The 25,658-nt window shown below is 38.8% G+C and overlaps 2 protein-coding genes across 3 annotated transcripts in view; one reads left to right on the top strand and one right to left on the bottom strand.

Moving 5' to 3' along the window:
• Positions 1-14,347, top strand: part of LOC134227873 (tetratricopeptide repeat protein 1-like) — a 258,175-nt gene extending 243,828 nt beyond the window's left edge. For both annotated transcript variants that reach the window (XM_062709565.1, XM_062709566.1), the window contains exons 3-4: positions 13,843-13,934; positions 14,030-14,347. In XM_062709565.1, coding sequence (XP_062565549.1) covers positions 13,843-13,934; positions 14,030-14,224 — 287 coding nt within the window. In that variant the 3' untranslated portion in view covers positions 14,225-14,347. The remainder of the gene's footprint in view (positions 1-13,842; positions 13,935-14,029) is intronic.
• The window catches only part of LOC134227874 (neuropeptide SIFamide receptor), a 580,289-nt gene that overhangs the window by 192,283 nt on the left and 362,348 nt on the right, over positions 1-25,658 (bottom strand). The gene's annotated exons all lie outside the window — the stretch shown is intronic.

The raw sequence follows: 25,658 nt of genomic DNA, 5'->3' as shown, positions 1-25,658 counted from the left end.
GCAGCTCTCGAAGAGCTCAAGGCCTATACTTAAGGCAATTCTTGTATGGACTAGGATGCATATTTTTTCTATATCGGTAGGGATGAGTCTTTTCTAATTATTATAAAAATTGGAAAACGATCCGTTGCGCTAAACATTTTACTTGCTAAAGAGAAGCTTAGAAAATGAAAAGATTCTGGATCATTGTATTTGAACGATGTGGGACACAAAGTCGGCCAGAAACATAATTTTTAGTTGCTTAATCAAAATCAATACAGAAGTCCCTTTCCTCTCTAACAACGAAATATTCTCACTACGCCACTGATTTGCCAGAAAAATCTGAACCGTCTAAGACGAATTAAGTACTGTCCATTTAATTCCACCAGTTAATTTTCGTTATCTTTGCAGATACGTATTTCGACCACAACTGTGTGGTCGTCTTCAGTGTCTTGTACTTGACTCGACTTGTACAAGTACAAGACACTGAAGACGACCACACAGTTAATGATCATATCTGCAAAAGATAACTGAAATAACTATAATGGACAATACTAATCGTCTTAGACAATATTCCACTAAACGAGCTTAATATATTTTTCAGAAAAATCTGATTCTGTAAATGTCTGTCATCATGATGTAATGTACCATTAAATGATTTCTGATAATGATAAAATCATCATTGAGCCGTTTCACACATAATCTCTTCTCTTTTTACATAACTGGTAATATAACGGACCTGGTGGTTTCCTCCTCCTTTGTATCTTTTCATATAGTTCTCATATTCTAGCAATCGCTTGAACTGGAAATAGGCTTTCATACCATATCTTCAATCCTTATACCTACAACTTGATTAGTTCTAGCAGGTATCTGTTTGAATTCGAAATGAGTGAAAAAAAGCTCGTTTAGGCATCTAATTAAAACATAGGGGAAGTGCACCGGTTTTGGCCAACCCTGAAAATGCATATTTTTCCAAAATAATCGATCAGTTGAAACCAGCGTTGAAGCGTGAGGGATATATCTCTTGTTGGAACTAATAAAACCCTTGCGAATTGCTTTATTTTTGGAGTTATTCGCAAAATTGGCCAAAATAGAAACATGGCCAAAACCGGTACAGTTCCCCTACCATTCTTTCATTCCTATTACATTGGCAACCTGTTTACCAAGACTATCCTTATCTGCCATAGAACCTAACCCCCAGATTCGAATAAAATTCCACAGGAACTCATGGCGAGTGCAGAGGTATTCTCGGCTTGCAGTGGGCGAGTGATTGCATCATCAATTCCTTTCCATCCCCGATAGACCGTGAGGACGTGGCGTTATCAACCATTCAGAATTTTAGAGCTCTCGGACTGTGCGCATTGAGGACCGCATGCTTCCATCCAATTCTGACAGGGAATTTTTTCCCAGTGCAATTTCTGGTCAACCACGACTACGAAATGCACGGTCATCATGCTCAATGCTCATGCGCATGCTCATGCTTTTAACAAAACTGGTAATACTCCAGGTACATTTTTAGCTAACCCTTCCTAGGGAATTTCTTCTCCCGGAACTCTGGAAAAATCATTTCTGGGGTTCTGAAATTTCGGGAACTCTGCCATCAACGATTCTTTCTGCAGAAGTTCTGAGGATTCAGGACTCTTCCAAGAATTTGGGAGTGTCCACACTAAGAGTATTGAAGAATTGCTCCATTAAGAATTTTGGATTCTTTAATTCAGAAAAAAATCTTTCCCCAGAAATTTTGCAAAATTCCTTTTTGAGCAACTCGTATTTTAAGAATACAGGATTATACCTTCTGTAGAAGTTCTTAAGAATTCCTACTCAGGAGTTCTGATCATTTATTGTTTCAGAAGTCATGGGGAATTCTTCCAAGGATTTCAGAACTTTATCCCCCTACAGACTGCTGTTTTTCTTCAATTTCGAACAATTCAGGACTCTAGAAACTGATTTTCCAATTATTTTTGGTTATTCCATCTCAAGGAATTCTGGGGATTTCCTTCCTCAGATAGTCTGAAAACTTGCCCGTTCTGGAATTATGGGGAATAGTTCCACCATAAAATATAAATAACTACAGCACCATCGCCTCCCACCCAGCAACGCAGGTATTCCTTTTTCTTATTGGAAATCTCCCCCAGATATCTTGGAGAAATTTTCCTTCAGAAATTCTAAGAACTCATACAAGAATTGTGGATTACTCTAAGATCAGTATTTTTTGAGAATTTCTCTTTCAGAAGCTCTGGGATATTCCAATTCGCAGTATTCCATCTCTTTGATTTTAATTCATCGCCAGCTATTCTACAACGACTTGATTGTTTAAACCATATGCAAGAAATCAATATTTCTGCCAGCACTACCGGACACCCTGTAATTGTCAGAGGGCAAACCCCATTTTCCTTCTAGTCGGAATTTTTACTTTGTGAAATCATTCTAAATATCTCCCATTAGCTCCAAAGTCCTATAAAATCAATAATTTTGAAATAACACACAGTTAAATTATTGCTCCATGTAGTTCGGCAGTGCTGGCAGAATAAATGATTTTTTGCATATGGTTTGAACACTCAATCTTCGAAGCGTTATAACTTTTTTCGTGGACGTTCCAGCAACGTGCCTTCTTCAGCAAAGTTTTTCGGCATCCTTTGGGTTATACTTTAACGTAATGTGCCACTTGGTTTGCGATGAACTGAAACCTCTAGTAGTAGAAATGCAAAAATATGCGTTCTCCCATACTAATCTCCATACAAACTTCAAAAGCGATGCGGAAAGCGAGGAAGCAACCAATCGGTCCCAAATTCTGCACAGTTGTTCAGGACCCAGAATGGCTTCAAAAAACCATTGATTTGAAAAAATGACCATGACGCCCCACTCTGATATATACGTTCAATCGGGTGAACATTATACCATTTCGATAACCTATTTATAAAGTACTGTATGGTGCAGAACACCAATACGGTTGGTTTTGCGTAAGGCAAAACCATTAACTAAATATATTTAGGACTGTGGGGTAAAAGTACGCAGAAACGGGTGGGGCAAGAGTACGCATGTCAACCTTCAAGTTCTTATGTCAAACCCGTATCTCCGGCCGAAACAAGACTACTTTCAAAGCGTTAAGATCCACAACAAAGAAAAAAGAGACAGAAATTGAAAATTACCACAAGCTTTTTTTAAAGGATAAGCTGAAGTCATTTGGTGTTAGAAGGGGCTTAGCAAACAAAGCGCTGAAACGAAATTGTATTAGGTATTGTTTACACCTAAACGTAGTCCTAAAACACAAATTCATCTAAATGATAATTAAAAGAAACATCCATAAATTACGCAACGCTCAGCTGGTAAGATAGGGGGAAGGGGTGATGATATTGCGTTACGTAATTAGCGGACCTTGTGAAAGGAAAATACAATTGCTTACGCCACGAATTGCTCGACCTGGTAAATTTTTACCTCTGCAGTTTTTTGTGTATAAAAAAACTATGTTTTTTCGTATGACAGTCCACATTTCTGAGAGGAGGGGGTCCCTTTCAGAATTACGTAATCTTCAAGCATTCCATAACATACTTTCAATGAACATCAATTAAATGTAATTAATTCTTATTTGTGTTAAAATATTGTACTTAAAACACATGATTGGAAAATTTCGTACTCTTACCCCATCCAATGCGCACTCTTACCCCACCGGTGGGGTAAGAGTGCGTTTTTCACTTGTCTTACCTTGAAGGTTCTACTAAAACGAGCATTGTCCATGTTTCATGTCCGTAGAGGACAGCCGGTCTTACAAGCGTCTTGTACATGACACATTTGGTGCGGTGACTTCCACAGATGATGCGCTTTCGTATTTCACTAAATAACGTTGTTGTCAGCCGTTAGCAAGGATCCGAGGTAGACGAATTCCTCGACCACCTCGAAGGTATCCCCGTCTTGCGGTATGCTGCTTCCCAGGGGGGCCCTGTCGCGCTGTGTTCCGCCCACAAACATGTACTTTGTCTTTGAGGCGTTCACCACCAGTCCAACTTTTGTTGCTTCACGTTTCAGGCAGGTGTACAGTTCTCCCACCTTTGCAAATGTTCGGCCGACAATGTCCATGTCATCCGTAAAACAAATAAATTGATCTGTTGAAAATCATACCCCGGCTCTCCGCATGACACCTTCTAGCGCAATGTTGAACAACAGGCACGAAAGTCCATCACCTTGTCTTAGTCCCCGGCGCGATTCGAACGAACTGGAGTGTTCGCCCGAAATCTTCACACAGTTTTGCACACCATCCACCGTTGCTTTGATCAGTCTGGTAAGCTTCCCTTGAGCCGCCTTGAAATCAACAAACAGATGATGCGTTGGGACCTGGTATTCACGGCATTTTTGAAGGATTTGCCCTACAGTAAAGATCTGGTCCGTTGTCGAGCGGCCGTCAACGAAGCCGGCTTGATAACGTCCCACGAACTCATTCACTAATGGTGACAGACGACAGAAGATGATCTGGGATATCACTTTATAGTCGACATTAAGGATGGTGATCGCTCGAAAGTTCTCACACTCCAGCTTGTCGCCTTTCTTGTAGATGGGACATATAACCCCTTCCTTCCACTCCTCCGGTAGCTGTTCAGTTTCCCAGATTCTGACTATCAATTTGTGCAGGCAAGTGGCTAGCTTTTCCGGGCTCATCTTGATGAGCTCAGCTCCGATACCATCCTTACCAGCTGCTTTATTGGTCTTTAGCTGTTGGATGGCATCCTTAACTTCCCTCAAGGTGGGGGCTGGTTGGCTTCCATCGTCCGCTGAACTGACGTGGTCATCTCCTCCGCTGCCTTGACTTTCACTGCCTGTACTCTCAGCGCCATTCAAATGTTCCTCGTAGTGCTGCTTCCACCTTTCGATCACCACACGTTCGTCCGTCAAGATGCTCCCATCCTTATCCCAGCACATTTCGGCTCGCGGCACGAAGCCTTTGCGGGATGCGTTGAGCTTCTGGTAGAACTTGCGTGTTTCTTGAGAACAGCACAGCTGTTCCATCTCCTCGCACTCCGCTTCTTCCAGGCGGCGTTTCTTCTCCTGAAAAAGGCGGGTCTGCTGTTTCCGCTTCCGTCTATAACGTTCCACGTTCTGCCGGGTACCTTGCTGCAGCGCGACCGCCCGCGCTGCGTCCTTCTCCTCCAGAATCTGCCTGCACTCTTCGTCAAACCAATCGTTCCGTCGACTTCGTCCCATATACCCGACGTTGTTCTCCGCTGCGTCGTTAATGGCTGCTTTAACTGTATTCCAGCAGTCCCCAAGAGGGGCCCATCGAGCTCACCCTCTTCCGGCAACGCTGCCTCGAGATGCTGCGCGTATGCAGTGGCGACATCAGGTTGCTTCAGTTGCTCTAGGTCGTACCGCGGCGGTCGTCGGTACCCAACATTGTTGATGACGGATAGTTTTGGGCGTAGTTTAAGCATCACCAGATAGTGGTCAGAGTCGATGTTAGCGCCACGATATGTCCTGACGTCGATAATGTCGGAGAAGTGCCGTCCATCAATCAGAACGTGATCGATTTGTGATTCTGTCTGCAGTGGTGATCTCCAGGTGTACCGATACGGAAGGCTGTGTTGGAAGTAGGTGCTGTGAATGGCCATATTCTTGGAGGCGGCGAAATCAATTAGTCGTAGGCCGTTTTCGTTCGTCAGCCGGTGAGCGCTGAACTTTCCAATAGTCGGTCTAAACTCCTCCTCTTGGCCAACCTGAGCGTTCAAATCTCCTATGATGATTTTGACGTCGTGGCTTGGGCAGCTGTCGTACTCACGTTCCAGCTGCGCGTAGAATGCGTCCTTATCATCATCAGTGCTTCCGGGTGTGGGCTATGGACGTTGATTATGCTGAAGTTGAAGAACCGGCCTTTGATCCTCAACCTGCACATTCTTTCATTGATCGGCCACCACCCGATCACGCGCCTTTGCATGTCGCCCATCACTATGAAAGCTGTTCCCAACTCGTGTGTGTTGCCGCAGCTCTGGTAGATGGTATGATTACCTCTAAACGTTCGCACCATTGATCCCTTCCAACAAACCTCCTGCAGCGCTACGATGCCGAATCCACGGTCCTTGAGCACATCGGCGAGTATGCGTGTGCTCCCGATGAAGTTGAGAGATTTGCAGTTCCACGAACCGAGTTTCCAATCGCTAGTCCCTTTTCGTCACAGTGGTCTTCGCCGATGGTTCCGGTCCGTACTCTCTTGTTGATTGTTCGTTGCGTGAGTTTTTTTTTGGCTGGCTTGCAGGGCCTGACACCAAACCCCCTAAATTTCCGGAGGACCATTCCTCCTTGTTTCCGGTGGACCATGGTGCACAGTTTCACTAAGAGTCCCTCGCTGGCACTCGGACGATGATCAGCCGCCCCTAATATGGAGAACAGACGCTGTTGTGAGCCGACCCTGACATGGAGAACAGACGCTCAATAAGATTTGCCCCCCCCCCTTCCCTGTCAGCATAAGGTTGCTCGTATCCCGGCCAGCACCGCGGGGAGGTAGGGATAGGTTTTGCTGGGTAAGAGGCTAAGGACCGCGAGATGGGGTCTATTTTATTCCTTCAGGTATGCGTAGTACCAATGGTACGCTTTACCCAGCATTTGCCGTGGACTCTCCTTAGCCTAGCGGTAAAGACGCGCGTCTTCAAAGAAAGACCATGTTGGGGGATTCCCGGTGCCGGACTTCGGATTGGAAGTCGTCTCGATTTCCCTGGGCATAAAAGTGAGGGGGTTAGAAGCAGAAGGGTGTAAGTGACATTTTGGTCAAAATTGAGTTAACTACAGCAAAAAATGCTTTGGTTCTAAAGCTTTGCGGAAAAATATTGATGTCGTTTGTACGTTCTTTAGAAAAAATGTGAAAATTCACAGAAAACTAATAATTTTTTAAACTTCCATACAATTTGTATGGATCGAAAAAAATATTGAAAAACTTTGCACCTGTTTTTCTCAAAACTAAATTTTTGTCACTTACATTCCTTTGCGTTTGACCCCCTCAGGTATCATCGTATGAGCCTCATGATATACGAATGCAAAAATGGTTCCTTGGCTTAGAAACCTCGTAGTTAATAACTGTGGAAGTGCTGAATAAACACTAAGCTGCGAGGCGGCAATATCCCAGAGGATATAATGTAATGGCAATAAGAAGAAGAAAAATGGTACTTAATGCACGATTCCATGATAAAGTGATACCGGTGGTCAAGGCGACGATGGATCAGCCCTAGCAACATTTTGGTTTTATGCTGGTTTCATAACACTCTGGAAGAGTAAATTATGGTCATCAAGAGCGTTATAAAACTCAAAATATTACTGGGGAGGTGATGTGCTTAGTTCGAGTTTCAGGTGCATTCTCGAGTCCCGTGGAGACTTCGAAAGTTTCGCTGTCAAAATTCGAAGAATTTATTGTTGAAATCGGGGATTTGATAGGGGGACGGCCATTCGATCGAAAGTCATTTGGCCAAAAGCCATTTGTCCGAAGGCAACAAGTTCGAAAGTTGTTTGGTCGAATATATCATTATGGGCCAAACACAATTGATACGTTTGCGTGCGTTTTGACAGTTTTCCCATGAGAAAACTGTCAAAACGCACGCAAACGTATCATTTGTGTTTGGCCCATTAGGCCGAAAACCATCTGGCCAAAAATCATTAGGCCGAAATGGATATCCTGCCCAAAATAATGTCCGTCCAAGAAAGTCATTTTTTCCAAACAATTCGTTTGGCCGAAAATGACGATTGGCCGAAATGGAAACCAAAAATTTTCACGGTAAAATAAAAAAAATTAACGGAAAACGGGCGTTTGGCCGAAAGTCATTTTTTCAAAAGCCATTTGGCCGAAGGTTATAAGTCTGGAAGTAGTTTATCCGAAATGGACATACGCAAAAAGGTCATTCGCTTGAACTGTTTATTCTGTCGAAACAGTCGTTTGACCGAATTGGTCATTTAACCAAAAACGCCGATTTGCCTAAAATGGCCTTTTTCCGAAATAAACATACGGCCGAATTTATCGTTGAAATCAAATTTATGAACGGGGAACGACCGTTTGGGCGAAACTGTCATTTGGCGGTTACCCTCCAATACCTTTTCCGAGCTAAATCTATTACATGTTGTGCATATGCATAATCGAGTTTCAGTCATCGAATTAGTTTTCTTTGATTAAAACAATGGATAATAAATTCATGCGTGAACATATATTACGCTTCGACAAAGTTTTGATGCTTTTTAGAGCGAAAGAATTCAACGGCGAATGAGCGAAACGATGCCATTTTGCGTGAAAAACTCATGCGCGATGCTCTCCCTGCAGAATCGTAAACGAGTTCGCTCGCGCATGAGGCTTCGATGATTGAGATTTGAGCATGATTCTACCAACACGGGATCCAACAAGAATTGTGGGAAATATATTTATTGAAGGACTTCAACATCCATTTACGATAGCATCATTTTGCTTCATATTGTGGTTGCTTTGGTCTTGAAATAAGTTTCTTTTCTGTTCTTCTCTAGGTTTCATATTGATTTTTAACAATCTTCAAATTTTTACCAAAATCGTTGCCAGGATTGGTGTATAGGCCACATTTTAACTGGAAATGTTAGATCTAATTTTTCCCGAAACTAAAAAAAACCTTTTGAGTACAAAATAAAAGATATAGTTGTTGCATAAATATAAGACAGAACAGATAGTATTGCAAATAACTAAATTTATACATAACACTTTTGAAACTCTATATCCCAAGAGTAGATTCCAGATCTCCCAATTTTCTGTATATGAATTTGTTTGGGTGTAGAAGTCGGTTGGATTCTGTTTAACGTGGTGAATCGGTTACACATTTCGGCGTGTATTTACTTTATATAAAAAGCGACTTCTACTTCTTAAGCAAACTTGAAGAAAGTTATTTTGTTTTTTGTTTCATAAGTGATTTGTGGTTGTCCCGGCTATCTCAGAACTTCTGGGATTGTAAGAAATGAATCCTAGTTTTTATTTTGTCCCGGGATGAACTCTCTAGTTTGAACCAAATGACCAATCCGGTCAAACGACTTTTTTGGGCACCTGTTCGATAAAATGATATTTTCCCGTCGTTTGGCAGAGAGTCATTCGGTCGAAATCCAAGTTGTTTGGTCGAACAAACCATTAGACCAAAACCCATCCGGCCGAAAATGTTATTTGGCCGAAATGGACATATGGACGAAAATATCGTTCGGCCAAACCGGCCAAATAGGTCATTTGGTTGGGAATGCTGTTTGGCCGAAATTCTCATTTGGCGCATAGGGTGATTTGGCTGGAAACGTCGATTGAAAGATATTGACGTATGGTATGGCCCAAAATCTAGTTTATCTGAACTGGTCCTTTGCTTAACTTAGCTTAGCTTTGACTGACTGTACTTATTTATGGTTACTACTCCGTGATTAACCAAAATCATTGAAATTGTACAATAAATGAAGTAAACGGCTGACTGGAATTATTCAATCATTCTCACTGTGCAAGCTTCAATAACTTATAAAATACAAAGATATTAATGGTAATGTGACCAGACGTTCCGCGTTTCGCGGGACGCTGTATTTTTCAATTTCGTTTTACAAATTTATTACAGTTCATGCAGACTAACAAATATTTTTACAATGCGAAATGCACTTTTGGAGGATCAATTTTCAAGTCAGTAACGTAATCCAGATAGGCGTCTCGCGTTTCGCAGGACGCTTGCTGGTCACTGGGTACACCCAACCAACTGTTAGATTCTCTGTCATTTTCTGTTTCGGAACTGCCACTTTAGGTTTCGCGAGAAGTACATTTTTGCATTCACAAAATGAATTCTTATTTGCACACATTTTCCCTTTATTTATTGAATTTGATTCATAGCTGACCATTATAATACACGGTTAATGGTTTAACAAATGCTAAATATTTTATGAGACCTTACAGTTCTGCAAGCTTTTCTTACAATATTTTTGTTTGTGAGCTCACATTGTATTCCCTGTTCTTATTCAGGTTTTAATAGGTTCTTTTACAGAATTGTTAGAAAATCCAACAGTCGGTCGTGAGGTCTTGATTCACACTAGTGATGTGATCGTCAGAGCTTTTTAAACATGAATATGAAAACTAATCAAATCATTCGTGCACATACAATCGAACGCGCAGTAATTAATCGATTTTCCGACCGCACAAAGCAGAACCAAACATTACGATATGATCGCGCGATCGTTCCGCGTCTAATATTAAATCGCGAAATAATTCATTTACTTTCCGACCACACAAAATGGAACCAAACAACCGGATTCGTGTCCGAAATAGAAAAAAAAGTTCAGCCGAACTGTTCATTTGGCCGAAAAAGCCGTTGGACCGACCAAACAGCATTTTTGGCTAAATGACCTATGCGGCCAATCGACCATTTCGGCTAAATAAGAAGCTCGGTAGTATGCTACTTTCGGTCGTTTGTTGCTTTCGGCCAAACCGTTTTCGACGAATAACCTTTTTGATCAAAAAAACAAAAATGCATAGAAAACCAAAGAAATTTCTTCAAAATTCTGAAGTCACTAAGTCACTTGGAAATTTAAAAGAATTTATCGGAAAAATTCCCTATGAAATTCGCAATAAAAAAATCGTTACGCCCATTCACGCAGCCGCTGGCTAAAATGGCTATCGAGATTACTAAAAATAATGATCTGTCTCAGAATGATAAAATCCGACAGTCTATTTAGATCCAATGCCTACTTATAGTCTTCTCAACGCCACGTGCACACAGCGTTAAAATAGCGCAGGTGTGCATGCAGCGATGCTGCGTTACCGCTTTTCCCGATGCATACCTGCGTATCTTTCACGCCACGGGTACGCAGCGTTGAAAAGACTCTATATGGGAGTAGAGCCTTTATGTTGATCTCATATGTACGGGATCTAGTGGGTTAATAAATCAATCGTTTGTTAAAACCTATCGAAGTTCCTTTTTTGGCAGTTCAATGTACTGCCCAATGTAGCAGTTTGTTGTTTAATACCCATATCAATAACATCCAGCTGGCTATTATTTTCCTGCAACTCATCTCGCACCGTAGCCGGCCAATCAGCAGCAGTGAGCCTTCCACACTTGCTACACAGTGGAAGTATTAAACACCACACGATTCATCTTGTGGTCGATGCTATGCGGTGGCCTCTTGGTTCTATCCGTGCAGCGAATTTGATGCCACGTCGAAATGTGATCGGATTGCGGTTTTCGGTTCGATTGCACCGGGGTCACTTTTTACGCGGTTTGTTTTTGGTAGCTTCTTGTCTTTGCATATAAACATTGAGATGACCCCACGAAAAATCCATAAAAAATCAAAGAAAAACCAGGAAGTATTAAGATGCCATGAAATTTGAGGTATATCGAGAAATTGATAAAATCTAACCGCGTATATAGCGACCCCAGTGTATGAGGGATTGTCTTTCAGTGCAGCAATGAACCAGACCAGCCAGGCGTAATTAGAGCAATTAATATTTCGTACCTAGTAGTGAGGCGGCCCCATCCGTGCGGTAATCCCACCACAGCCGGATGAGGCCAAGTTCTGGCCACGAATAATGTAGGGGAATCATCAGTTCTAATATAAATATCGATTGATCTGTTCAATGGCATCAAGTATCTGAAGTGTAGTGTAAAGGAGCAGAATCAGCTGATATCGATTCCGATAGATTGTGCAAAATTTTGCATCCGCACCAAAATCAACTCGCCAAAATGTTCAAACTGGTGCGTACTGAGATTCGATAGTGTACGAGGCATTTCACTTCCATCCGCAGCACGAGTAATTGCACACTTAGTTGACAATGACTTCGAGCAGTCAACCGAACTTCACCATGGCTGGGTGGCGGAAAACCACTTTACAGTGCACAGCAAAGTTTGTACCGTGTGGTGCGAAATGAGTTCACTGATTTTAGTACCCAGAGTTTTGCTTGAAGAAACCGCTAACAAGCGGGTAATAAATGTCCCATTCGAAATGCGTTCCGAGAGGCACCGTAATTTATAAAGCGGTAATTAGAAGCGGTGTATGGCCAATCGTTTTCAACGCCATCCATTCACACAGGGGAAGCTAATAAAGGTGCGAGAGGCTGTTTGGTCAACGCAACGCAATGATCGACGATCTGGTCGAGATCATGCTTCAACGGAGGCCCCTACCGGGTTAGAACGCGGACATGTTTCGAACGACGGCCTGTCAAGTATCGCCGGTTTCGGAGGTGTCTAGTCTAGACCGACTGACTGGTAGCAAATAGACAAAAATGTTGTGCTGTGTTTTTTTACTTCTAGAAGATATCAAGTGCTTCTCAAGTACAAGTGGCAGTGATCTTGGCAGTTGGTAATTTATCTCGAATGTTTATGAGCGAACAACCGTGAAATCGGAGTGCGCTCTAAATGCAGTGTGGCGTCGGGTATGGAGGCGTTGCGATTTTGGAAGTCACTCTCGCTATGTCTATGTGTTTTGTGGACATTCAATTAGAGTGTTTAATTAATTCTATGAACTTTGGAAGAGTCACGTGCATGCTCGTTGGCATAATTGAAGCCGACAGTGCGTGAGTTGATAAGTAGGATCATATTTGACGGGCCCACCAGGGACGAGTAGAATGCCGCGATATTGAGTAAGAAGGTTAATTAATCATAGATTGATTTTGCAAAGTGGTTACATATGATATTTTCATCAGCGAGCGACTTCCGCAAGGGGTTGTTCAAGTGATATACATTAGGCATGTATCCTGAAACAGGTTCAGTAGTTCAGTAGAAACAGTAGTCAAACATAAACTAATTTCATAATACTACAATAGTCTGTCTTCAAGCAAAGATTGGTTGCGTGTAGGATTCATAAACAATTTTCATATGATCACCTTTACAAAATTTGAACCAGTGTATTACATCCAGGAATAATTGTCATTACACAATCAACCAATCAGTTTATTCAAAAATAACATGGCATGTTTGTCACTTGAATTATCCTATCTACGTGGAGGTCAAGATCGTGTCTATCTAACAGTACAATGTAAACAAATTTCAAATATGCGGCAATGTTAGGAGAATTCTCAAATGTGAGTGTAAATTCGACACTGATTTAACAGGAATTCATTTCTGTGGATTTTAGTTAAACAGACAGATTTGGAGAACACATATTTACAGTTTCTGCTTGAGACCATGTGGCCAAGGGTTCAGTAATAACAAACCGGAGATGACGGTGGGCTTCATTAGCTGCCCCGAAGAAAAGTTATTATGGAAATAGAAAGGTTGACGTATAGTGCTTGAAACATCATTAAAGAAGTTTTGAAAAGAAGCTCACAAATAAGGAGGTCGAACGCAAAAGGGTGTAAGTGACAAAAACTTAGTTTTTCGAAAAATGGGTGCAAAGTTTTTCTATTTTTTTTGCTTCATACAAATTAAATAAAAGCTCAAAAAATACTAATTTGCTGAGAATTTTTACAATTATCATAAATATAGTACAAACTATATCAGCATATTGCTGCAAAGCTCTACAACCAAAGCATTTTTGTCTGTAGTTAACTCAATTTTGACCAAAATTTGACCAAGTTTCAAAGTGGCATCAATCTTATTTTTAAGCAAGTTGCTCCATGCGCAATCTTACTTTACGGCACTTTGCTACGAGTTTGAGAAATAACTAGAATCGGGAGTTGAATTTCCTGTAAACTGTCAGTGACTGAAGGCTGAATACCATGAGTCAATGTATTAAATAGTTGCATCATGCCTCTACAAGTTAAATATGAAAGGTGTTCTTTCTAGATCGCTGTATTTTAGTTGTCGTTTATACTGTGATTAATTAGCTCTATTCTATTATTAAATAAATTAGTCACAGAATATGCTTCCGTAACACGACATAAATCCACCAAAACGTTATTTCAAGTAACCACCACATCCACATAAACTTCCATTCCAGATTGTTGTAATCTGCCTGTTTACTGCTGTCATTGCTGCCCCAGCTCCTGCTCCCGGAGTTATAGTGGCGTCTCCGGTTCACTATGTTCCTTCGTGAGTGTCCTAAAATTTTACAGAATTATCATTTCTAAATTCAAACTTCCGTTCAATTTAAATAATTTTGCTTCCATCTACTTTTTACCCTTTAGACCACACATCGTACATGCGCCGATCGTAAAAACGGTTGTCCACGCCCCGATCGTGAAATACAAGACCATCCCAGTGTACAAGACCGTTCCGGTGATTCACTCGGTTCCGGTCGTGAAAACAGTCGTTGCCAGCCCAGTTTATGTGGCCAGCCACGGACACCACCACTACCATCATTGAGATTAAGATTCAAGTGATATGCACTTTCGTTTTGTAATGTGATTGATTTATTATTTATTGATTTTTATCGTGTAATAAACAGATAATAATATCATAGTTCGGATAACAAAAAAAAAATAAAAAAGAAAATTTTCACAGAACCCAGATTGGTTACTTGATTTCTTTGAGAAAGGGTCAATTTCTAATATAAGTAAAGAACTGCCATAAGACGAGTTTAGCACAATTTAATTCCATCACCTCGTAATACTTTACATTTCGACCTTACTGTTGAGGTCGAAATACGTATATGTAAAAGAATTACGAGGTGGTGGAATTGAATGGAATTGTGCTAAATTCGTCTTATGACAGTGAAAACGTTCCACTAAAAAAAATAATTGTCTTGATAAGTAAAAAAGAAAAAATGATAGAACATATTTGACGGACATGTAGGGTCACACAAAAGATATTTTAGTTACTAGATAAAGATTGTCGCTGTCGTCGCTGTCCGGAACATCTTTTGCTGGCGAGGATAGGGGAGCTAAATGTGAAAGAAGGAAAATCCATACGATTTGACAGGTATGTACCACACATGTTTCGGACAGCAGAGCAAAGGGAACCGAAGCGACAATCTTTATCTAGTAACTAAAATATCTTTTGGTCACACGTTGGCTCTAACAATATTAGGTACACTGGGGGAAGTGGAAAAGGAAAAATCGATAGTGCATGTTTGAATTAGTGTAAAACCAGTTTAAATGATCTAAATGCGTTCAATCAAAATGGGCTATCAAAAACAGTGAATTTTGCACCAACTGTGTGGTAATCCATACTATTTTGGTCGCTTGAAATTTATGGAAATAGATTTTAAAATGAGGAATTGTTTTTCCACTTACCCAAGTGGGATGGGGTAAGTGGAAAACCCATGTTACCTTGACCTTCAATAGTGATAAGTAGTTACATATAACTAAAATCAATACGATAATTGTTCTGAGTATCTTTTGTGAAATAATTTCATTACCTTAACGGAATAGATCCTCAAGGAATTCTCGTAATAGCTAGGGGAGGGCTGGTTTTGCCTTCTCGAACACTAAGTGTACGTAAAGTCTATATGTTCGTCCCAAAGATTAACTTTTTAAAGGAAAAATGTGAAAGGCATCAATACCGATAGATGGATTAATCAGGCATTTTCTCACAGCTATCGAAATAAACCCTGGAGGGAAGAAAAAAAATACGTAATTAGAACATTATCCACTTCCCCCGCAGTGTTTGATACCTGGGGTAAGTGTAAAATCTTTTAATTATTTGCTTTCTTGGTACAAACCACTACCAATTGAATGGGATTAGTTGAATTGTATTATAATGATCACCTGTGATATAAATTCACTTGAATAGAACAATTGAAATAGAACAATTGGTGCAAATAAGAATTGATTTTATGAATGCAAAAATCAACTTTTCGCGAAACCTAAACTTATAGTTCAAGCGTTAACCGTGTTAGTGTATGTATTATACAAATTTCAACAGTGGCGCCGGGAGTGGGTGGGACAAGTAGGACATGTCCTACGCATGAATTTTCCTGGGTGGGACAGTCAAAGCATTGTCCTGTGAGATAAAGTCATTGGCTGGCTGGAATCTGTGTGTTAGAAAATAGTGATTTCAAAGTTAATCAGAGCCTTAACAATAATCATAGAGATATAGTTTAGTTTAGTTCATTTAGTCAATAATTCACTGCTGAGTCTAAATTTCAAAATATATTTGTATGGTGGACTTCTAATGTGAACGTGTTTCTACAACTCCACCAAACAAACCGTAACTGTAACTTCTACTAAATGAGAAAAAATTTCAATCATTTTGTCTAAGTTATTGCAACTAGCGCTTCTAAATTCGTTATAAATGGCATTCAAACAACGAGTTGGTAGTAGGCAGAGTAGGCAAAGTTGTAGCAAAAGCTTCGCACAAGAAGTCCACCTTAAAACAAATTTCAGAGTTTTGCTTATTAACAAACTGTTAAATGATTGTTTACTAAATGATCGAAAACATCCTTTGTCTTAACCCTCTCCCGCCCATGGTGTCTGCAGAGCACCATTAAATTTTGCACCTTCTAACCTTCATCGAATCGTTTCAACAATAAAAAGCAATATTTGTTATATTTTTATGGTTCCATTAGACTGCAAATACAACGAATTGTTAAACGATTGAAAACAATCAATTAACTATTGATATACAATCAAAACTTTTTTTTCGTTTTCCTCTAATTTTAGCTATGCCAAATAACTTTTGTTCTAGCAAAAGAAATTTTTTTTCCTATAAAAATCTTTGAAAAAAGTCGTGGGCGGAAAGCGGTTAAGGTTTTCTAGCAGGGTGTCTACTCATCTGTAAAAACAAAATTCCCTGATTTTCCAGGTTGTTTTTTCTTGTGTCTTTATTAGGGAGACTTTCAGCCCGATTTTTCCAGGTGTTTTACATTAATTCCCAGGTAACGAAACGTGCCATATATAGATTTTAGCAGCAAAATAATCTCCTCAAAAAAGTAAACATAGCGAAAAAAAATTTTTTTAAAAGATTTTTTGGTAGCCAAACAATGCTTGTAAATTACTTAAGAAACTCATCTAGGAATTCATTCGCAAGTTCACCCAGAATTTGTTTCATTCATTTAATCGAAATTCCTTCAGGAATCACATAGGAAATTCCTCAAGGTATTTCTTGAAAATTTCTCCATAGATTCCATCGGAAAATCCTCCGGATTTTAAGAATTGCTTCAGAACTTCTTCCAGGATTTGATTTTAAAATTTATTTGCTAAAACTTTAGAAAACATCTCAAGGAATTGTTCCGGAGATTCCTTAGAGATGCATTTGGCGATACCTTCACGATTTTTTTAATTCCTTTAGGTGTTTGTTCGAAAATGTCTTGTGAAAATTCCTCAAATACCTTTATAAAATACTTTTGCAGATTTCTTCAGATACTCATCTAAGATTTTTTTTAGGAATTTAAATTTTATTTCAGCTGTTTTTTTTAAGAAACTTAAGAAAACTTCTTAGGGAAATGTTCCGGAAATATGTTTGGGATTTTCTTCAGGAAATCCTTCAGAACTTCTTGAAAACTCATTTAGGAAATGTGTTGAAGAAACATTATGAGATTGCTGGGTCCATCGAGGGGTCCATGACGTTAGGCATAATACCTTCTTTATGTCGTTGGCTGTTGTTGAGGCATTTTATGTTTACCATCCTTTATGCTTAAGGTCCTTATATCTGTTCGCGTGACCAACATCTAGTTTGTTCTAGTTTGTGACCAACATCTAGTTTGCTTGGACCTAGCAGCCAAGGTACCGGTACTATAAGTGTCAAACGGCCAAGTTATAGCCTATTCAGATTACGCCATTTTACTTTTAAGAATTCTTTGGAAATTCTTCGAGAATACCTTTAAAAACTCCTTTGAAAAATTCTTTCGGGATTCCTTTGGCTATTCTCTCAAGAATTCATTTATCAATTTCTTAAGGAAACCATACGAAAAATCGTCCGGAAATTCGTTTTGGAATTCCTCCGGGAATTCTTTTCGGTTTTTATCTTAGAAATTCCTCCAGAAATAATTTAGAGAATTGCCAATCATTCTTATAGACATTGATTTTTTAGAAAAATTCCTTCGAAAACTGATCCCGAAATTCCTTCGGAAGTTCCTTCAGGAATTGCTTTGAAAAATCCTTACTAATTTAGTATTTTTAATTATATTCATAAAGAATTTCTGAGGGAATACTCAAAAGAATTTACAAAGTAATCCTAATTGATTTCCCGAATAAATTCCTAGATTTCACCAAGAATAGCTTCGGAAATTTTCAGGAATTCTTTTGAAGATGGGAAAATGTTTTTGCAGTTCACTACATTTTCAATGGATTTGATTTGTATATTAATTCAAACATTTTTAATGATTTTTCATCTTTTGAAAGAATTTCACTCCATGATCACCAGTATTGAAATTTCCCTGATTATGTCAGAATTCCTGATAATTCAGGTATTTTCCAGGTGGGGTGAAATTCCTGATAATTCAGGTTTACCAGGTTTTTCCAGGTAGTAGACCTGTCTAGAGATAAGCCAGACGTTGTTGAAATCTGCAATTGTGATTGATAAACATTTTGGAAGTTATGATAAACAAAGCACGCTTAAATGAATTATCAAAAGCTAACGGGAAAAGTTTTATACAACCATCAAAAGATTTATCAAAATCTGAAGAACCACAAACATCCCGAATCCCGCTTGAAATCTAGTCGGTAAAGGATTCTGAGCTACCAAAAAGATTATTTGACAATCTTGCGATATCTTGGTAGTTTGCTTTGAAGCGCTAGATCCATAACCATTTTGAAAGTTAATATAAAATCCTAGCGGTTAGCAATAATTGATTGAAATCATTGATGCTTTATACATTTTTTGTGATGCGGGACTTCTGCTGAAAGCTGGTAAATATATTCGATAATTGTAAGAATTCCTGTATGTCAGTTGGAAGGCCCAATAAACAATAATCTCAAATTATGTGAGTATTCTCCGCAAGAGCTTTACAAGTCCTGATTGAATATTTTATAAATGATTACATTGCCACGGCAAAAATAACTGTCCCATATTGAAATGGATTTCATATCAATAGGACGGCTATGCTTTCAGCGGCAGTATAATCGGAGACAAGCTCAGTGGTCAGTGGCTACCGCTTCTGCAGGAGGTCATGGGCTCGATCGCTCGTCCCTTTCATATTCTGAAATTCTTAGTTTTTCTGTTTCTGTAATTAAAGCTACTCTCATACAATAGTCCAGATTTGTAACACATACGAATTTATGCGAATCGTTCAATGCTAATGGTAATACCAGACGTTTGCCCAAATTGGCCTTTCCTATTTGTCCTACCCACGACTCGGAACATGGATGCGCCTCTGAATTTCAACATAGTATTAGTGTGAGCATCAATGTATATTCTTGCATAATGTTATGATGTGGTAAAAACTGTAAAGTATGTACAATTCCAATTTGACGAGTCGATTTTTACCAGAGGGGCGACAACGGATTTTTTTCATATGGAGTTTGACAGGTATGACAGTACCCTCTTACTTGGCGCATAAATTTATCACGGGGATGACAAGCCACGCCATCTTTGTCACATCTTTTCTGAATCACCAATACGAGTGCACTGCGAATGCAACACAAACAACTTCCAGGGTGCAAATGATATAAAACGAACGAAGGCATAAACAGTGCCTTACGCAAGCAGCATTCTAAAGAATTGAGCAAATAAGTTGAACATTCTTAAGTTTAAAGCATGGAATCGAGTCTAAAATAGTTTTAATTTATAGTTCGTTCATTTTTCTCTATTTTCTCATGATTGTATCATGTTGCATTATTGAGTGGTATGGGCGTTTTGCATCATATTCTCCTGTAGAAACGTTCAAAATTCGCGCACATACTATTGCAAAATAAATCAGTATTGGGGTGATTTGACACTGGGGGATAAATTTATCCCTCCAAAAAGAACGAACAGGCAAACCTGTCAAAATCCATAGTGAAAAAATTGGGTGTCGTTCCCTGAAATTTATACTCCAATGTCAAAATGCTCATATACTATCATAAGTTGTGGTGGTATTTGTGAAAATTTGAATTGTTTACCGTTTTTACAAGGGAGAGTGGTGTCGAAAGCACATCTTAAATTAAAGATTGCAACGAACAAAAATAGACCAAATCCGTAAAATGTAGTGTTTTCACTTTATTCCTTACGCGAAATATACAGATAAATAATTATGTTGGTAAAAGGAACTCTTTGCTGAGCAGAAACGGTTGTTTCTGGCATTATCCAAACTTTGTGCGTTTCAGAACATTCTCACTCACTGCAGTGTTTATTTTTCATAGACTACGGCGTAGTGTTAGTGCCGTCGGCATTCGCTTGATTGCAGGCAACAAACATTTGACAGCTTGGCACTGTAGGATTGAGATGATATAGATTAAAATTAAATAAAATTCTAATATTTGGATTCTTTAGCTCTACTCACAATTTGATTAATACAAATTAATAACAGTGTATTATAAATGCCCGCCTGTAAGGAAACGTCAAATTGAGAATTATGAACGTAAGAGGAAGGAATGAGAGGAAGACGAAGAATAGAGAGTCGGTATGCATCGGGCTACAGAAGAGTCAGTTTTGAGATTGATGTCAGTGAGAACAGTGGTGTTTTGTGGAAACGTGAAAAGAAAAGAAAAATATAGAAGAAAAATACGAAAGAAAAAAAAGTGTTTTAGTTTTATATACCTCTGAGGGAAGCTCCGACAATGGCGACAGTCGGTGGATCTGTAAGTACCGAACGTTTGAGGCAAAACTTATTGAATTGTGGTCAAGTTGTGGCTTGTTTGGCTAATTAGAAGTATGGTCGCTGAAGGACGTGATGACTGATGATAGTAGTAAAGGTGGGACTCAAATTCGTGGGCATTTCAGAATGAATTCCGCTCTGCCACGACAAAAGTTGAAATGTTATCTATTTACCTATACATTTTATCACCATTTTAAAAGTTTTTTTTTCCAAGTGACCCAACGCTACAACTGTTACATTTTTTGTGTTTTCTGGGTTATTAATGCAGTGGTTCTTGATTGGCTTTGTTGTGGAAATATTTTTCCTCGAAATTGTGTTTATGCGTGCTCCAGAGCCCATGGCTGTTGATGGCTTTCTAATGTAAATGTTGTAAACACAGGGCTGTTGTAGAAACTAAAATTACTAGAATTTTTTTACATGTTTTAAAAGTTTTTTCGGGAGTTCAAACCCAATATGTTGAGAATCGAACGTTTGGGATTTATTCACTTGGTGGCGCTAGTGTACATGAATTAAAAAATGGGTTGATTATGTCTGAATGTATGAGAGATAGAAAGTTGTTAGCTTCTACAAAGTTGTTTGGAAGGTCAAAACCATTATATTGAACATAGATTTAGTTTAAGAATCATTCGCCTGGTGGCGCTAGTATACATTAAATTACCAGATGGATTGAATATCTCAGAATCTATGAGAGATATCAAGTTGTTATTTTCTACAAAGTTTTTTTTTTTGAAAAGTCAAGACCATTATATATAAAAAAAATAAGTTTGAGAATCATTCGCTTGGTGGCGCTAGTATATATGAAACTACCAGTTGGTTTGAATAACTCAGAATCTATGAGAGATAGAAAGTTGTTGTCTTCTACAAAGTCGTATGGGCAAGATCATTATATTGAGAATAAGTTTAGTTTGCGAATCATTCGATTGGTGGCGCTAGTGTACATGAAATCATTAGATGGATTGTATATCTCAGAATCTAGAAAGTTGTTATTTCCACAAAGTTGTTAAAAAAGTCAAGACCATTATATTGCGTATAAGCTTAGTTTGAGAATCATTTGCTTGGTGGCGCTAGTAAACATGAAATTTCCAGATGGATTGGATGAATCTAGGAGAGGAAGAAAGTTGTTATCTTCTACAAAGATGTTTGGAAGGTCATGATCATTATACTGAATCATGAATAAGATCAGCTGTTGCCTTGTGTATAGTGTTAGAAAGTGTAAACTGATATGAACTGAGAATAATGTTGGATTTTTTCTGATGGTAAACAAATATTGTATTAAGAAACGTTTGAGAAAAGTGAAGGATATGAAGAAATACAATCTCTGAGTGGGTTGGTGTGTCTCTGAATGAACGTTTGATCCAGGTGGATCACATGGAAGGAATTCAATCTCCGAGTGGATTGGTGCGTATCTGAGAGGACGGTTGATCTGGGTGGATCCTATAGAATCACATTTAACCTCCGTGTGCTGAAATCTGTCTACGATTGCATGAACAAAATCAGCTGTTGCCTTGTGTATAATGTTAGAAAGTGTAAATTGACATGCACTGAAAATGTTGCTGGAATTTTTCTGATTTTAATGCAAGATTGATTTTCTAGAGCCTGGTAAGTTCTACCCCTGATTGCATGAACAAGATCAGCTGTTGCCTTATACAAGAGAAAAGAAAAGTTAGAAAATGTAAACTGATATGAACTGAGAATATTGTTGGAATTTTTCTTTTAAACTGAGATGAACTGAAAGTTTTGTTCGATTTTCCCGATTATGAACCATTATTGTATTAAGAAACGTTTGAGATGAGCAAAGGATATGAAGAAATCCAATCTCTGAGTGGGTTGGTGCGTCTCTGAATGGACGTTTGATCCGGGTGGATCACATAAAGAAATCAATCTCCGAGTGGATTGGTGCGTCTCTGAGAGGACGTTTGATCCGGGTGGATCTTATAGAGGCAAATTCAACCTCCGTGTGCTAAAATCTGTCTACGACTGCATGAACAAGATAGCGGTTACCTCGTGTATAGTGTTAGAAAGTGTAAACAAAGATGAACTGAGAATATTGCTGGAATTTTTCTGATTTTGATGCAGGATTGATTTCATAGAGCCTGGTATGCTCTATCCATGATTGCATGAACAAGATCAGCTGTTGCCTTGTGTGTAGTGTTAGAAATATGAACTGAGAATATTGTACTCATGATTGCATGTACACGATCAGCTGTTGCTTTGTGTATAGTGTTAGAAAGTGTAAATTGACATGCACTGAAAATGTTGGGATTTTGCTGATTTTAATGCAAGATTGATTTTCTAGAGCCTGGTAAGTTCTACCCCTGATTGCATGAACAAGATCAGCTTTTTGTATAGTGTTAGAAAATGTTAACTGATATGAACTGAGAATATTGTTGGAATTTTTCTTTTAAACTGAGATGAACTGAAAGTATTGTTCGATTTTCCCGATTATGAACCATTATTGTATTAAGAAACGTTTGAGATGAGTAAAGGATATGAAGAAATCCAATCTCTGAGTGGGTTGGTGCGTCTCTGAATGGACGTTTGATCCGGGTGGATCGCATAAAAGAAATCCAATCTCCGAGTGGATTGGTGCGTCTCTGAGAGGACGTTTGATCCGGGTGGATCTTATAGAGGCAAATTCAACCTCCGTGTGCTAAAATCTGTCTACGACTGCATGAACAAGATAGCGGTTACCTCGTGTATAGTGTTAGAAAGTGTAATCAAAGATGAACTGAGAATATTGCTGGAATTTTTCTGATTTTGATGCAGGATTGATTTCATAGAGCCTGGTATGCTCTATCCATGATTGCATGAACAAGATCAGCTGTTACATTGTGTATAGTGTTAGAAAGTGTAAATTGATATGAACTGAAAATGTTGGAATTTTGCTGATTTTTATGCAAGATTGATTTTCTAAAGCCTGGTAAGCTCTACCATTTTTTGCATGAACAAGATCAGCTGTTGCCTTGTGTGTAGTGTTAGAAAGTGTAAACTGATATGAACTGAGAATATTGTTGAAATGTTTCTGATTTTGATGCAAGATTGATTTTTAAGAGCCTGATAAGCTGTACTCATGATTGCATGTACAAGATCAGCTGTTGCTTTGTGTATAGTGCTAGAAAGTGTAAACTGATATGTACTGAGAATATTGCTGGAATTTTTCTGATTTTGATGCAAGATTGATTTTTAAGAGCCTGGTGAGCTCTTCCCATGATTGCATGAACAAGATCAGCTGTTACCTTGTGTATAGTGTTAGAAAGTGTAAATTGACATGAACTGAAAATGTTGGGATTTTGCTGATTTTTATGCAAGATTGATTTTCTAGAGCCTGGTAAGTTCTACCCCTGATTGCATGAACAAGATCAGCTTTTTGTATAGTGTTAGAAAATGTAAACTGATATGAACTGAGAATATTGTTGGAATTTTTTTTTAAACTGAGATGAACTGAAAGTATTGTTCGATTTTCCCGATTGTGAACCATTATTGTATTAAGAAACGTTTGAGATGAGTAAAGGATATGAAGAAATCCAATCTCTGAGTGGGTTGGTGCGTCTCTGAATGGACGTTTGATCCGGGTGGATCACATAAAGAAATCAATCTCCGAGTGGATTGGTGCGTCTCTGAGAGGACGTTTGATCCGGGTGGATCTTATAGAGGCAAATTCAACCTCCGTGTACTAAAATCTGTTTACGACTGCATGAACAAGATAGCGGTTACCTCGTGTATAGTGTTAGAAAGTGTAATCAAAGATGAACTGAGAATATTGCTGGATTTTTTTCTGATTTTGATGCAGGATTGATTTCATAGAGCCTGGTATGCTCTATCCATGATTGCATGAACAAGATCAGCTGTTGCCTTGTGTGTAGTGTTAGAAAGTGTAAACTGATATGAACTGAGAATATTGTTGAAATGTTTCTGATTTTGATGCAAGATTGATTTTTGAGAGCCTGGTAAGCTCTACCCATGATTGCATGAAGAAAATCAGCTGTTACATTGTGTATAGTGTTAGAAAGTGTAAATTGATATGAACTGAAAATTGGAATTTTGCTGATTTTTATGCTAGATTGATTTTCTAGAGCCTGGTAAGCTCTACCATTTTTTGCATGAACAAGATCAGCTGTTGCCTTGCGTGTAGTGTTAGAAAGTGTTAACTGATATGAACTGAGAATATTGTTGAAATGTTTCTGATTTTGATGCAAGATTGATTTTTAAGAGCCTGATAAGCTGTACTCATGATTGCATGTACAAGATCAGCTGTTGCTTTGTGTATAGTGTTAGAAAGTGTAAACTGATATGTACTGAGAATATTGCTGGAATTTTTCTGATTTTGATGCAAGATTGATTTTTAAGAGCCTGGTAAGCTCTACCCATGATTGCATGAACAAGATCAGCTGTTACCTTGTGTATAGTGTTAGAAAGTGTAAATTGACATGAACTGAAAATGTTGGGATTTTGCTGATTTTTATGCAAGATTGTTTTTCTAGAGCCTGGTAAGCTCTATCATTTTTTGCATGAACAAGATCAGCTGTTGCCTTGTGTGTAGTGTTAAAAAATGTAAACTGATATGAACTGAGAATATTGTTGAAATGTTTCTGATTTTGATGCAAGATTGATTTTTAAGAGCCTGGTAAGCTCTACCCATGATTGCACGAACAAGATCAGCTGTTACCTTGTGTATAGTGTTAGAAAGTGTAAGTTGACGTGAAATGAAAATGTTGGAATTTTTCTGATTTTGATGCAAGATTGACTTTCTAAAGCCTGGTAAGTTCTACCCCTGATTGCATGAACAAGATCAGCTGTGTATATCACATAAAAGAAATCCAATCGCCGACTGGATTGGTGCGTCTCTGAGAGGACGTTTGATCCGGGTGGATCTTATAGAGGCAAATTCAACCTCCATGTGCTAAAATCTGTCTACGACTGCATGAACAAGATAGCGGTTACCTCGTGTATAGTGTTAGGAAGTGTAAACAAAGATGAACTGAGAATATTACTGGAATTTTTCTGATTTTGATGCAGGATTGATTTCATAGAGCCTGGTATGCTCTATCCATGATTGCATGAACAAGATCAGCTGTTGCCTTGTGTTTAGTGTTAGAAAGTGTAAACTGATATGAACTGAGAATATTGTTGAAATGTTTCTG

This window comes from Armigeres subalbatus, chromosome 3 (assembly GCF_024139115.2).
Source record: "Armigeres subalbatus isolate Guangzhou_Male chromosome 3, GZ_Asu_2, whole genome shotgun sequence".
In the NCBI taxonomy this organism is placed as follows: Eukaryota; Metazoa; Arthropoda; class Insecta; order Diptera; family Culicidae; genus Armigeres; species Armigeres subalbatus.
Note: the sequence above shows the minus strand (reverse complement) of the source record. Positions and strands in the feature narration are given on the sequence as shown.